General features: G+C 48.8%; 7 protein-coding genes across 7 annotated transcripts; 3 read left to right on the top strand and 4 right to left on the bottom strand.

The window, feature by feature from the left end:
* Positions 1 to 1,971: 1,971 nt before the first annotated feature.
* Positions 1,972 to 2,346, bottom strand: PEX2_026010 (uncharacterized protein; the record flags this gene model as incomplete). The annotated part of the gene is made up of 1 exon (XM_016739876.1): positions 1,972 to 2,346. One exon carries the CDS (start codon positions 2,344 to 2,346, stop codon positions 1,972 to 1,974), a length of 375 nt encoding a protein of 124 aa, XP_016596570.1.
* A 1,158-nt stretch (positions 2,347 to 3,504) lies between these two features.
* cnaB (calcineurin regulatory subunit B) lies at positions 3,505 to 4,377 on the bottom strand (the record flags this gene model as incomplete). The annotated part of the gene is made up of 5 exons (XM_016739875.1): positions 3,505 to 3,515; positions 3,571 to 3,905; positions 4,006 to 4,079; positions 4,137 to 4,189; positions 4,260 to 4,377. 5 exons carry the CDS (start codon positions 4,375 to 4,377, stop codon positions 3,505 to 3,507), a joined length of 591 nt encoding a protein of 196 aa, XP_016596569.1.
* A 458-nt stretch (positions 4,378 to 4,835) lies between these two features.
* PEX2_025990 (uncharacterized protein) lies at positions 4,836 to 6,771 on the top strand (the record flags this gene model as incomplete). The annotated part of the gene is made up of 4 exons (XM_016739874.1): positions 4,836 to 4,994; positions 5,110 to 5,595; positions 5,653 to 5,949; positions 6,007 to 6,771. 4 exons carry the CDS (start codon positions 4,836 to 4,838, stop codon positions 6,769 to 6,771), a joined length of 1,707 nt encoding a protein of 568 aa, XP_016596568.1.
* A 535-nt stretch (positions 6,772 to 7,306) lies between these two features.
* PEX2_025980 (ribosomal lysine N-methyltransferase) lies at positions 7,307 to 8,940 on the bottom strand (the record flags this gene model as incomplete). Its single annotated transcript, XM_016739873.1, has 3 exons — positions 7,307 to 8,014; positions 8,070 to 8,674; positions 8,790 to 8,940. The coding sequence occupies 3 exons, from the start codon at positions 8,938 to 8,940 to the stop codon at positions 7,307 to 7,309; spliced, it is 1,464 nt and encodes a 487-aa protein (XP_016596567.1).
* Positions 8,941 to 9,249: 309 nt separating this feature from the next.
* On the top strand, positions 9,250 to 10,431 carry kae1 (O-sialoglycoprotein endopeptidase; the record flags this gene model as incomplete). Its single annotated transcript, XM_016739872.1, has 2 exons — positions 9,250 to 9,601; positions 9,689 to 10,431. The coding sequence occupies 2 exons, from the start codon at positions 9,250 to 9,252 to the stop codon at positions 10,429 to 10,431; spliced, it is 1,095 nt and encodes a 364-aa protein (XP_016596566.1).
* A 570-nt stretch (positions 10,432 to 11,001) lies between these two features.
* On the bottom strand, positions 11,002 to 12,471 carry PEX2_025960 (putative Snf1 kinase complex beta-subunit Gal83; the record flags this gene model as incomplete). Its single annotated transcript, XM_016739871.1, has 3 exons — positions 11,002 to 11,049; positions 11,103 to 11,679; positions 11,732 to 12,471. 3 exons carry the CDS (start codon positions 12,469 to 12,471, stop codon positions 11,002 to 11,004), a joined length of 1,365 nt encoding a protein of 454 aa, XP_016596565.1.
* Positions 12,472 to 12,801: 330 nt separating this feature from the next.
* On the top strand, positions 12,802 to 13,329 carry PEX2_025950 (uncharacterized protein; the record flags this gene model as incomplete). Its single annotated transcript, XM_016739870.1, has 2 exons — positions 12,802 to 12,975; positions 13,066 to 13,329. The coding sequence occupies 2 exons, from the start codon at positions 12,802 to 12,804 to the stop codon at positions 13,327 to 13,329; spliced, it is 438 nt and encodes a 145-aa protein (XP_016596564.1).
* Positions 13,330 to 13,506: the final 177 nt, after the last annotated feature.

Raw genomic sequence — 13,506 nt, 5'->3', positions numbered from 1 at the left:
GTGATAGTATAAGAGAAATGAAAAAGGGAAACACCAAGGGGGAAACCGAAGAAACTAGGGCTTTTTCCGGGCGTAGAGTCAAAATATAATCAAAATATCAAATCTCAAATATAAAACATTCAAGCCCTAAAGTCATATAATATGATCGACGATCGAAGATCTACACCTAAACTCCATTTGGCGCTATAATCGGGAACCCGGCGCAATGGTTCTTGGCCTCGCGGGATTTTTGACATTTTTACGGCATTTAATAGATTTCTTTTTTTTTCTATTTTGTTTCTATTTATTTTTCTATTTATTTTTCTATTTATTTAGGGGTTCAGCTCTCGAGGTCAGGTGGTATAAATTTTTTTTTTTCTTCTTTTTTTTTTAACTCTCTTCCTTTCTTCATTTTCTAGTGTGTAACACTGTCTATGTTGCCTGGGGCTGATAATGAAGGAGAGTAAACATGAGACAAAATATTTTCCCCTTGCCTAGAATGTAGAAAGGGAAAGAAAAAAAGAAAAAAGCAAAAGTCCCTAAAGTATAACTAAACGCAACTAAACGCAACTAAACCAAATAGTTAGCCCTGAAGTAGGGAAAAAAAAAAAGGGGATGCTATTTACATTCCGGGGAGATTAGCCGGGCAGCTGCTGGAACTTCGCGGAGATGCATGATATTTGAGGCTGATATGAGGATAACATAATAATACAACATAGGGTAATAGGGTAATAGGGTAAGAGGGTAATAGTAGATAATAATAGTATGAAATAAGATCCAAAGTCATCTGATTATTGCATATACATGAAACTACCTCCCTCGGTACTACTCCGTAGTTAGTCCAATATAAATCAATTCAAATAGTTGTGGAGCATTGTTTGCCCGATTGGATCTGCAAAGCCCTGACGGCCACCTACATACGTCAGTTTCCTTTTCCTCGGGTTTCTGATTGCTCAGGTCTCAAGGGGGCGAAAAGCAATTATTGTCACTTCTGAAGTACTGGACAAAGGTATTTGTTTGTTTACTTACTTTTGACTATTTATGTTGTACCTTTAGACATACCAAATACCCTAATTGTCCCTGTCATATTCCACCTTAAACTGAATCCGACACTCTGGTTGAGATGGGGACAGTCCACTAGACTCTTCCTGCGGATGCTACCTCGAAGATCCGGCTAGTTTTTGTGAAGTAGACATGTTAATACTTCTCTCGGACCTGATCTGCCTACATATTAAACTTACCTATTAACATTGAATCTACGAAATTCACACCTCGGTACTCGTCGTGAGGGACCGGGTACTCCGGAGTTGGTTAATATGTACTTAATACTGGCGTATCTTTTAAATCGTCTACTCGCAACCCAGATTGAACCCGAAACAAGATAGCGTGGGGCAATATGCGGATGTACGACATATGGAATAAATCAAATCTTCTTGAAAGAAAAAGAACAAACTATCAATCAATTAAGCCATTGGACAGACAGATATACTCGCGTGTATTCGGTGCTTCTCGGTATATCGCCTGCAACTAGGAGCCCGACACGTTGGATAGACCAACCGGTAGCACAAGACATGAGGCTGGAACTGGGTATCATGGGCTTTGACATTCGTAATGGGGCGAAAAAAAGGCAACAATATTAATACATTGTTATTGTGTTATTGTTGAAACAATCGTTTTGCGAATATATATGTATGCTACGGAGTACTAGAAAACTACTAGAAAACTACTAGAGAACTACTAGACTAGTTGTATATATCCGACCGCGCCTAGAGCCATGACCTTGTTTCAGGTTTAGGTATCTTCAAACACGTCAGACGAAACATGCAGTAATATCGAATAATATCCAATCTTAGAATCCAAACAGAAGCTTGGACCAATAACTCCCTCTTTTACTCTCCCAATCCCATAACCAAGAGACTCAGACACAACATAACGAAGCAGGCATAGGTACTAAATCTGCAAGCTGAAACACGACAAACAGACTACTGCTACCTACATCGGATGTTTTATGTAGAGGGTAAGTAGACTGAAAGTAACATCACACCCCCTTCGATGTTCTCTCTTCCATTTCGTTTTCTCGTCCCCGTTATCCTTCCCTTCCCTCCCCCCCTGCCCTCGTAAATAAGAAAATTCCATTTTTCTTAATGGAAACCACCATTCCCTCGAAAGAACAGTGCCTCGCCTTGTACAACTTCCATCTCGGACTGCAGACCCAGCGAATCCAGTGCCTCGGAATTCCGAAATTATCGTCTCACCACGCTCATCCAGTCCGGTAGCCCAGTAAGGAGCACAGACGTCGCCGAGACGGGGGTGGACGATGAATGGGAGTGTTGTATAGATAATAGTGTGAAATGGGGATACATACATACATGTATGTAGTTAGTTAGGCACAGACGTACACATATATACTAGCGAGTATATACAGTCTGCGTAGACGAGAATCAATTACTCTGACGGTGATTGTACAATATACATATACCCAAGTAACTATACCCACTAGGTGTTTTTTTTTACCTTTTATCTTTATATTCCACACTTTCTTTTTTTCTTTTGATACATACCGGCGTGGCCACATGCACAGCCTACATATGTTGTATGCAACAGGGATGAGACGGGAACCAGGGTTCGGGAGAACGGCAAGAACAACATCGAACAACATGTTAGGTGCGTATGGTTTGTGTGTTGCAAAAGGTTAAGGCAATAGTCAGATGCACGATGCGCCATCATAACCCGGAAACCCCTGAGACAAACATAGATTTGTCATTGTGGCTGCTCCCGTACCTGACTTGTTGGTTGGGAGTCATCCGGTCCACGAGACGGCGGGCCAGAAGGAAAGGGATGGTTCGAGGGAGGGGAACTGGTGTTTGCCGAGGTTGGTTTGTTGCGGAAAATCAGGGTTGGTCTGGATGTGAACGGGGGTTGTTGCTCATGTGGCTGAAACGTCAAGGCTTTGTTTTGGGGTTGGTGTTTGTTGTTGGAGTTGTTGATTGAAGTGTGTTCCTGGCTAGACATGCTGATATGAGACAGGGACCGGGGTTCATCAGGTAAAGTTGTTGAGTTGTTGAGTTGAGAAGGCGTTGCTGTATAACTAGTTCGTGGAAGGGTTGAGGTGGCTGATACTGTACTTCCCTGGTTATATATAGATCAGCCCACTGTACAGATTATGCTTTTTACCCCCTTTGTAGTCTTTTTTTGTGTCTTTCTAGATGTATACAAGAAAGACACGACAAGGCCGTATAAGCGGCCGAGTATTCTTGTATGATATATTTTCGTTTTTCATGCATATACTTTTCAGTGTAGCAATATGCACCGCCATTGACAGCTGGAAGGAAGAAAGCTGGGAGAGAGAGGTCATGGGGAAGATAATTTCCATATGTCCTTCCCGTATCGGGAGAAAATAAACTACAAAACACGTCGCTGATCATTGAGTCATGTCATGTCGAGACCAAGAAAGAGAAAGCCGAGCACCAAGAAGAAACACCATCCACTGAATATATGTCGCCACTCAACCAGTGAGAAGGGCAATCAAATTTGATCTGGGCCATAGTTAGTACGAGAACCCCCAAGAAGACAAATCGGATCAAAACATACTCAGCGTCATACTGAGGCTCACGTCTGTATTCTCCACCATATCCGTGAACTCCTCGAAGCTAATCTTTCCATCCTGATCCTTATCAGCTTCCATGATCGTCTTGTCGACGATCTGCTGCAGCTGCACGTCCTTGAGGTTATTGCCGACCATCATCTTCAGCACGATGAACAGCTCGCCGTTGGAAATGTAGCCGTCGCGGTCAATATCGTACACCTTGAATGCGAACCGCAGCTTCTCTTGCTTGTTGCCCTTTGAGCTGAATGCTGACAGGCCGGTCACGAATTCCTGGAAGTCGACGTCACCGCCACCGTCTTCGTCGAAGATAGCAATCATCCTATCATAAGAGAGATATGTCAGGGACTAGTCGGTATATATATGCAGATTGTAGATCATAGGTGGGGGTGGGGGTGTGGATGTCCGGGGGATCAACGAACCTCGTGGCGAGCGGGTTGGACGACACTTGGGGCAGGGAGAGGAACTCATCACGGTCGATGGTGCCGGAGGCGTTCTGTAGACTGTTTAGTATGCGAGAATATCTCCAGACAACCTGTTCTGCGCAACCGACCTTATCCAGCTTCATGAAGCGCTTGCGCAGGCGATCAACTTCGTCCCGGTTGACTGTTGTCGCGAAGTCAGCCATAAGCCCGACCCATCGCCTTGACACCTTATCCGACCGTGGAAAACGTACAGTTGGATGTAGACACAATGTTATCGAAGAGTTGGGTGGTACCAACGGAGCCTCGGCGTCTCCGGGCATCGTAAATCGCAGCAGCGTTGGGCTCGTTAGGGGAGGAGGGCTGGTCCATGGTGGGTGGTTGGAGAGGGAAACGAGATGCAGCGAGGAGGTGAGGACGCGATTTATGGGATGGGGGGTAGCAAATAAAGGTCGTGGGACTAGTGGAACACTAAAAACAAAGAGCTAGATCAAAGCAAGACAGCAAACGAGGAGGCAGAAGAGTTGTTATTGCCAAGGGCCCGGGGAATCTGATATCGCCCAGCCCCGCACTAACCGCATACGGACAAGCAAGCGAGCCCCTGAGGCCGTGCACTCGGCCAAAACAGGCCACCGCCGGCTGACATTACAACGTCAACCCAACCGTTAGCCGTGAATCACCTCATCTTGAGTCGTCAATATCTCCCCCCCTCCATCAAATTTCATCTCAAAAATACGTCTACGAGAAAGCGCATGAACAGACCTTTCTGTTGATTCCCATTTTACCCCGTCCCCGCCCATGGTCGTTGCCCTATTGCGCGTCCCGACGCTATGACTCGGTACGGGGGCCTGGGGAGGACGCGCCCTAAAAAGCTCACCTCCAAGGCATCCATCCCCGTTGTCCGGGAGTCAGAGATCGATGCCATCGACGATGAAATCCAGAGCTCTCTACAACAGATCGAAACCGGTGTCGAAAAAGCCGAGGAGTCGGTGAGTCCCTGATTTTAGCCTCATCCCTACCCCAATCACGTGATACTATCGCCAAAATGACACGAGATTTTCACTCCAATATAAAATGACTCGCGCTGACCTCGGATCGTGTTAGGAAATTCACCTGCAACGCGCAATTAATGCCACTGCCCAGGGCAAAGTAAATGATGCACACATCCCTACTCCCGAGACCATTCTCAGTAATCTTCAATATGACGAACTCTACCCCCCCATCTTCTCGCAACCTGCGACGTACATTCGCTTCTCCTCGACCGTCGAGGATTGCTGCGGATGCCCGTACAACATGACAGACGAGGACGATGTCTTCTTTAAGATCATGAACCAGAAGCGCGACCCATCTGCTGGTCGTTGCACGGAGGATATCTTTGAGGAGGTCATGAATTTCTTTGAGGAGACGGCGCAGATGAAGCAGCCATACGCTTCCATCGATAATCCCCCGGTGCTATCCTTTGCAGAGATGCAAGATATGATGGATGCCACATTAGAAGATCCCATGAAGATGTTTGCCAAGGAGATATATGAGCACTGGAAGTCGCGTCGGATGGCTGTTCAAAATAACGCACTTGTACCGCAGCTCAAGGTAAGTTATTACCCCATGCCATTGGCCATGCGACATCACTAACTTCGACCTCCGCAGTTCGAAACTGGTCAAGACACCGATGACAGTGATCCATTTGTCTGTTTCCGTAGACGCGAGGTTCGCCAGATCCGCAAGACTCGTGGTAGAGATGCGCAGAGTGCCGAAAAGCTCAGACGTCTTCGCAAAGAGCTGGAAGATGCTCGCGAGCTCGTTGCTTTGGTGCGCCAGCGTGAAGTTGCCCGGAGAGAAATGCTCTCCATGGAGCGACAGCTCTTCAAGCAGCGTGCTGAGGTCAAGGAGATGAAGCGCAAGCTCAACATTAAGGACGATGACGAGGACCTCATCAACCAAAAGGTAAGCATGGGTCATCTGGTCGCTCAATATATGCATATGCTAATCATTCTCCCACAGCCGAAAAAGAGAGTGCTCGATATGCCACCCCAACGCCCCAATGCTCCTCAACTGCGCATGCCTCTCAAGGCTGGGCAGGGTGCAGAGGATTTGCAACTCCTGGAGGATGTCCAGGCCGAGAAAGAGAACGAAATTCTGCGCGATATCAAGCAGAACATCACCAAGCACATCAAGTGGAACGAGGGATACGTGGATCACACCCGTGCACCACTCTCTCCTTCTCCAGAAAGGATATTCGATGTGGCTACCTTCCGACCCGCATTCACGGCACAGTTGCCCACTCCCCCATCGTCAGAATCATCTGGCGAGATGGACACTTCCTTAGACGTTACCAGCCCGCTCTTCTCCAGAGACAAGCTTGCATCGCACGCCATGGAACTGCACGACGAACCACACCGGATGCCATCTTTCCGACGACGAGTTGGACGTGGTGGCCGTTTGATGATCGATCGTCGGAACATGGGAGCTCGTAAAGTCGAGATGGACCCAATCAAGGCCGACCGATTCAAGTTTGATCAAGAAGATTCCGACGAGGAGCACGATTATGATACCGATGCGTACAGCATCCAAATCATGCAGCACCGGGCTATCACCATGGCCAAGGCGCGCGAACAGGCTGCAGTGGCTGCCCAGGCTCATGCGCAGGCGCAAGCACAGGCAGCCCAAGCACAGGCTCAGCGACGACTGCTGGACCAAAATGGTCAGCACCCTGGATCTATGGGGTCGAACCTCGGACCGAGTGTCGTGGCAGTGTCAGAGACCTGAACAACTCTTTTCCCCTTTTCCCTCTTTCACAGCATTTGGCGGGCGTTTTCTTCGTGGCTCTGTTTTTCTCATCCCTTCGTCTCTTTGTCTTTTCCTCCTTTTACCACACTTGTAGTTTTATTACTCCCTCATGTTTCGATGATTTCCGCGGGCGGCGAAAGATGCCCGACTTCTCTTTTTTTCCTCTCGCGTTTCCGCCCACCTCTTCTCACACATCTCTTTCTCGACATTTCGTTTCGACGCAGGTGCTAACCACTCGTGGCTGAGCGCGTCTGCATTTGTTAGTGTACATAGTATCTTTTTTTTCCTCCCGAATCTCGGTGGTGTTGGCTGGTGTCGGGCAGCCTTTGTATGATGGATAACCGAAGTTATGATGCAAGCGACGAATGGGAGGGCAAAGAAAAAGGCTCAAAAACATTCAGAAAATCTAAAACAATTTAATCACTCGCAAAAATCACTTTTTTTTGGTTCTGTTGGGGTTCAGTAGAACAGACTGATTTCGGCCATAGTAAATGGCAGGAAGAGCAAAAGGCTTTCAAACTCTCTGAGTCTTGAACTGTCGTGAATCACCACCATCGCCGTTGGCAGAACGTTTCAATGAACCAGAGGTAGCGGGCTGGAGCATGGCCAAGACGGTCTGCAAGACCTCCTTCTCGCCAATGCGGACCTGCAAGGCCATCCGTACGCGACGAGCCCCCTCATCCACGTGACCAGTTTCAGGCAGCGGAGAAAGCGAAGCCCTGAATTGGAGGTCCGAGGCCAGAGATGTAGCGTATTGTGCCTGTCGCTTTTGCAGCGCTCTGATCAAGATAGCGGTTGCATTGGCGTCCAAGACTGGTCTGGGAGCCTTGTCTTTGGACACGCGCTGCTTGAACTCCTCAGGGGAGAGAGTCAGCGTAGCCAGAAGAACCACCAGCTCGGCTGGCATGATGTCTTCCAAAGACGGGTTGGCGTTGACGGGTCTGGGGATTACATAGCCGTCCTCAAGGATGTCGAGGCTTGAGAGGAACTCAAGTCGGGGCTGGGACTCGGGATCTGCATTGGCAAGTCCTGCAGCTTCGCAGATGGTTTCCAATGATAGTTCAAGTACGTCGTAAACGGCGTAGTTATCGGTCACATAGCCGTATCGGCGGAGGAGATCTGCGCGGGGGATCTCTCCGTAATCGTTGAAGATTTCCTCGCCTTGTTGAATTGGCTTGATTGCCTTCATGACCAGGGCACCTTCTTCCTGGTAGAGACGGGCCTAATAAAAGAGGGTTAGAAATTAGGGTTGAAGAAAAGATTATGTCCCAACTCACGTTGTTGCGGTCCGCATCAGCGTTAAGCAGATCCGCGAGCGGGACCATGCCCTTAGGCAGCTGCTCCTCCTCTTCATCATCAGTCATGTAACTCTCATCATTGGCCTCTCCTTCATCGTCATCGTCCTCGGCCTTTTCGATGTCAAAGGCATAGGCCATAATGAGGGACCCCATGACATGGCCTACTTGAATGAGGGCAGCGTCACCAGCATCGCCCTCCCAGGATGCGAGACCAGGAGGAGGCGGGAAGAGATCCGGCCTCTTTGCCAAAATAGGAGCGATAGACTCCCTAATTGACTCCTCGGCGTTTGACCGACCAATCTTCTCCACAATAGTGCTAGCCTGCAGCTCTTGCAGCTCGGCAGGCGACCAAAACATGAGCGTGTCAAAACGAGAAGGCAAAACTCGGAAGTATGGAGCCCATCTCGACTTTTCTCCCTGTAGATATTCGTACACCATGACCAGCATCAGGGAAAGCCACGGACCCATCTGCTCCTCTAGATTCTCCCCAAGCAGAGTCCTCAGCTCCGAGTTTTGCACGGTGAGAACCATGGCGCGGGGGATCGAGAATAGTTCTTCACCTTCCGGTATGTTGCTTTGTGCCACTAGAGCCCAGGCAATATATTAGAGACTGAGTATAACAATTATGAAACCTTCATTTTCGGGGACACTCCGTAGACGATTTTGTGTGGCTGGGGAATAGATTTCTTGAACACTTACCAACACCACGTCCAGCTCCAGTTGCCCTCAGATCTGCGAGTCTGAGCTTGGGGTTGAGTTGCACACCCGGGCTGGCTTGCAACCATGACATGAAGTTGTCAGACTGTTGTTGAAAGCCCTCGGCGTCGGGGAAATGGATTGTCGAAGACATGACGGGAGAGATCCCTTAGGAGGGAAAATGAGAGTAAGGGGAGGGTTTGAAACGAGGCCACAAATGAAGTGGATACAGTAGGGAAGAAGAAAATAATGCAGAAGAGGGGAAAGAGGAAGAGTCGGGAGTATGCAAACTAAAGTCGAGAAGGGTAGCTCGGGTTTAGTTCGGGCCAACCGACGGGTGCCGCTTTTAGTGCTGATAACGATAACGAAAATCATAGCTGAGGCCTGTCAGGGCATACATTGCGATGATTTTGTTGGCTTTCTTCTGATACACTTGAATTGATACCTTAAAATACCGCCCATCATGATCGCAATTGGCATGGAAGGCTCAGCCAACAAATTGGGCATTGGCATCATGCTGCATCCCAAGGACGGTAGTCCTCCGCAGGTCCTCGCCAATATCAGACACACCTATGTCTCCCCGCCAGGCGAGGGCTTCCTACCCAAGGATACAGCGCGCCACCACCGATTATGGGTGGTGAAGCTGGTCAAACAAGCTCTCAAAGAAGCCAAGGTCTCCGTCAACGATGTGAATTGCATTTGCTTCACCAAGGGACCCGGAATGGGTGCCCCGCTACAGAGTGTGGTGATCGCCGTGCGGATGTTGAGTCTGCTTTGGGGCAAGGAGCTGGTTGGAGTGAACCACTGTGTTGGACGTATGTATCTATACACACCATGGCATAGACAATGTCTCCTACTTGGAGTTGGAACTCGAACAAAACGCTGACAATGTGAATCTCCAGACATCGAAATGGGCCGCCTCATCACCGGCGCAACAAACCCAGTCGTCCTATACGTCTCCGGTGGTAACACACAAGTCATCGCATACAGCTCGCAACGGTATCGCATCTTCGGCGAGACCCTCGATATGGCAGTAGGAAACTGTCTAGACCGGTTCGCGCGCACATTGCACATCTCCAACGACCCAGCACCAGGATATAACATTGAACAGCTAGCGAAGCAAGGAAAGCAGCTAGTTGATCTACCATACGTCGTGAAGGGCATGGATTGTTCATTCTCCGGGATCCTGGCTGCGATTGATGGCCTCGCTAAGCAATGGGGGTTAGGCGGGGAGGAAAAGGCACGAGAAGATGAGCAGAAAACCGTTGATTATACCACTACCGCGGACGATTCATTGGAAGATAAGCCCACACGCGCAGATTTATGCTTCTCCCTCCAGGAAACTGTTTTCTCAATGCTTGTTGAAATCACCGAGCGCGCAATGGCGCATGTTGGATCGAAGCAGGTTCTTATTGTTGGCGGTGTTGGCTCGAATGAGCGTTTGCAGGAGATGATGGGTATCATGGCTCGGGATCGCGGTGGTAGTGTCTATGCGACGGATGAGCGGTTCTGCATCGATAACGGGATTATGATTGCACAGGCTGGCATGCTGGCATATGGAACCGGATTCCGGACCCCTTTGAGCGAGAGTACTTGTACACAGCGGTTCCGTACGGATGAAGTGTTTGTGAAGTGGCGGGACTGATATCAGCCAATGTCTTGTTTGAACCAAAAATATACGTATGTATCATGTGTTATGAATTGAGCGAGTCAGATCTGATATCCTTTTGCATTCGGTTAGATAGATTTGGAAAAAGTTATTCAACATTCACCACTTATCTCAAGTGGGCTTTCAAAACAACATTTGTAATATACTTGCATAAATCGAAGCGCCTGTACAGCTGTATCATTTGCCCATGATCAAATCTCAAATCCTTTCCCAACACCTAACACGAAAGTAACGCCTGAGAAAATATGCAATATGTGGTGATCTCACCGAGATGCAGTGTTCAACGCACATTCATGTGTGCTGGTTGTAGTCAATGACTGGGCGATCTAGTAGTAGATTCTAGTTGCCATTATGGACGAAGAATCCGAGAATACCTGGACAGACAGGAAGCAGACTGGCAAGGGCCAATGAGTCGAACAAGGCAGAAAATTGCTTGTAAATCCATTTATCTCTGCAAATCGGATATACCACAACATGTCGAGGCAGTATTCGGTAAAAAAAAGTGTATGCATGCAATTAAGATCCGCCTATATGTTTGGACATAGCTCATTCTGTAATATCGCCAGTTGGTTTGTACAAAATGGTCGTGACATACTGTAGACACAAGATTAGTTAATTCTCAAAAGGTGTATAGAGCAGTGGCTTACTTTTCTTTTATACCTGGTTGTCACGCTTGTAGCCAGGACACCGTTCTTGATGCTGCTCGTGGCGAGGTGGTTCAGGACAGTGTGGTTCGGGTAGTTCAAAACACTGCTATCGTCTTTCATGGGAGTCGTGCCATTGAGGATTGACTTACCCAAGAAGAGAGGCAGACTGGGAGGGGTAGCCGTATCTCCAATGACATTGGCAGCCTGGACATAGGCTGGACTATCTTCTTCCTTATCTAGGTCGGCTAGGAATTGAGGAATGGCATCACCGAAGTCACCGGGTGGCACCTCTTCCTCAATTTCTTCCTTTTCTAGTGGGTGGTCCTCGGTATCCCCTGGATCCTGCTTAGAGGAATCCGGCACCGTGTGTGTAGGGAGAGCTCCCGGCTGAACGGCCGAGTCCTTATCATGAGCATCATCTGCACTGATTTCAATGTAATTGACCAGATGATTAGTGAAATCGACGGCAGTCGGAAGACTATCCGCAGCGCGCATTGTTCCATCGACAATGAATTTCAAGTGGTGTGTACCAGGTCGAAGGTTCAGAGTAGTGGACATAACAGACGGATTTTTTTCACTATCGAGTATTAGTTGAGTCCCGAGAACCCCGGTTTGGTCATTTAACTAACCTTCTGTGCAGGCGGAACTTCTTCTCCCAGTTAACAAAAGTTCCAGTAACATAGACCTTCTGAGCAGGCGCTGTCCATTCGATAACGACTGGGACGGCCTTGCCCGCGCCACTGATGGTGTATGGCTGGAGCTCATCAAGCAACTCCTCCTCTTCAATGGTCGTATGACCTGCAGCCTGAGTACTCGGGTCCATCTGTTCATCCAAGAGGCGATCCGCGGGGAGCGACTGGATATGCGAGTCCTCAGGGCCGGCGACGGGCGATCCGGGCGTGGTGTTGGCATCACCAATTGGCAATGGCAAGCGCGGTGGATGTTGTAGGTGCGCTGATGCGCTATAGTACGAGTTGAGGGGCGGGGCCGATGGTGCCACAGGATCGCGCCCCGGGACAGGGCGCGAGATCGGGACTTGGACCGGGTTGGAGTGGTCGCGGGATGGGATGTCCTTGACTGGAGAGGGCTCCACTCGACGTACATCTTGTGACGGAGCCTTCACTATGTTCTTGGGTGAAGTTTCGGGGACATTTCGGGATTGTAGGCGCTCTTGCACGGATCCTTGGTATCCCGCCGAGTGCCCAGCGGCTGTCTCCTTTGTGGCCGAAGGATTGGCCGCGGTGGCCTTGGGGGCCGAGATCGCGTTGAGGGAGGATCGACGGGCGACCTTTCGATCGCTTGTAGAGCTGTGGTGGGCATGGGCCGGGTGCGCGTCGCCCACCGGGCCTTTGGAAGGGTTGTTGCCCATCGAAGGCGGGGAAAGGTGTGATGAGTTAGGCCGAGTTTTTTGCTGGGAGTTGGGGAAAGAGGAGGGTTAAACTAAGTCACAATGGCAGGCTGAAGAAAGACACTTCTGATGCCAGCTCAAAGTAAGGATTGGCGGTGGGCAGTAATCAAAGTCGATTGATGTACTCCGTACTCATATTGTCAGAGTACAGTAGACGCCGATGACGCCGGAAGCCCAATCTGGTAATATAGGGCTTAGGGCTTGGTAGTTGGGACCGCGGCGCGTGTTACTTGGATATCATAACAGAGTCGAGATGCATAGATTGATTTGCTACATACCTTCATAATAATCATGGACTGGGTTTCGATCCTGAAATACCCTCTGTCGCTCGTTCTTAGCTTGATAATCCAATTACTGTCCTACTTCTTGTCAACCCTTCTCTTCCTCGCATCCCCAGTGATCTACATCGGACATGTCGTCTTATACCTAGCACTACTCCCATTGCGTATGCTCGTGATATTAGAGGTATGTTGAGAGGCAGGAATCAGGCATTCATGCTATCTGATGTCTTCATATCGTAGCTCTTTGGTTGTAGCATTTACTAAGCTCAAACAGGCATTCATCTATTTCATGACCGGGGCTGTGCTTGTCGGTGCCACCATAGGGATGATCTTACATTTCACCGGTAGCACCATATCGCAATTTCTGCAAATCGAAGAGTCAGATGAGCCACGGCGGCCTCGAGTGAAACGGGAGCTTCTAGATTTCGAACCCCAGCATCCACCCTTCGACTATCTAGAAGCGCAGACGGAGGATCGCAAGTTCCTACCCTACTCAACGATCTTGGAGGAGGAAGAGAACAGCCATGAGTCAGGGTGATGTACAGATATTTCCAAGTCTAGTGCATCATAATATACTAAGATTTAATCGAGTCTCCACGGCGGGCTACTAGATGCAAAGAAACTTATCATTAGAATGCCAAGAATCCCTCGAGGCAATGGAAGCGACCTGTCCAATCTTTGTGCCAAACATTGTTGTTCCATCTACGTACCAAAA

Source organism: Penicillium expansum, assembly GCF_000769745.1.
Source record: "Penicillium expansum strain MD-8 chromosome Unknown contig69, whole genome shotgun sequence".
Lineage (NCBI taxonomy): Eukaryota > Fungi > Ascomycota > Eurotiomycetes > Eurotiales > Aspergillaceae > Penicillium > Penicillium expansum.
This window is presented reverse-complemented; position numbering and strand designations above follow the sequence as displayed.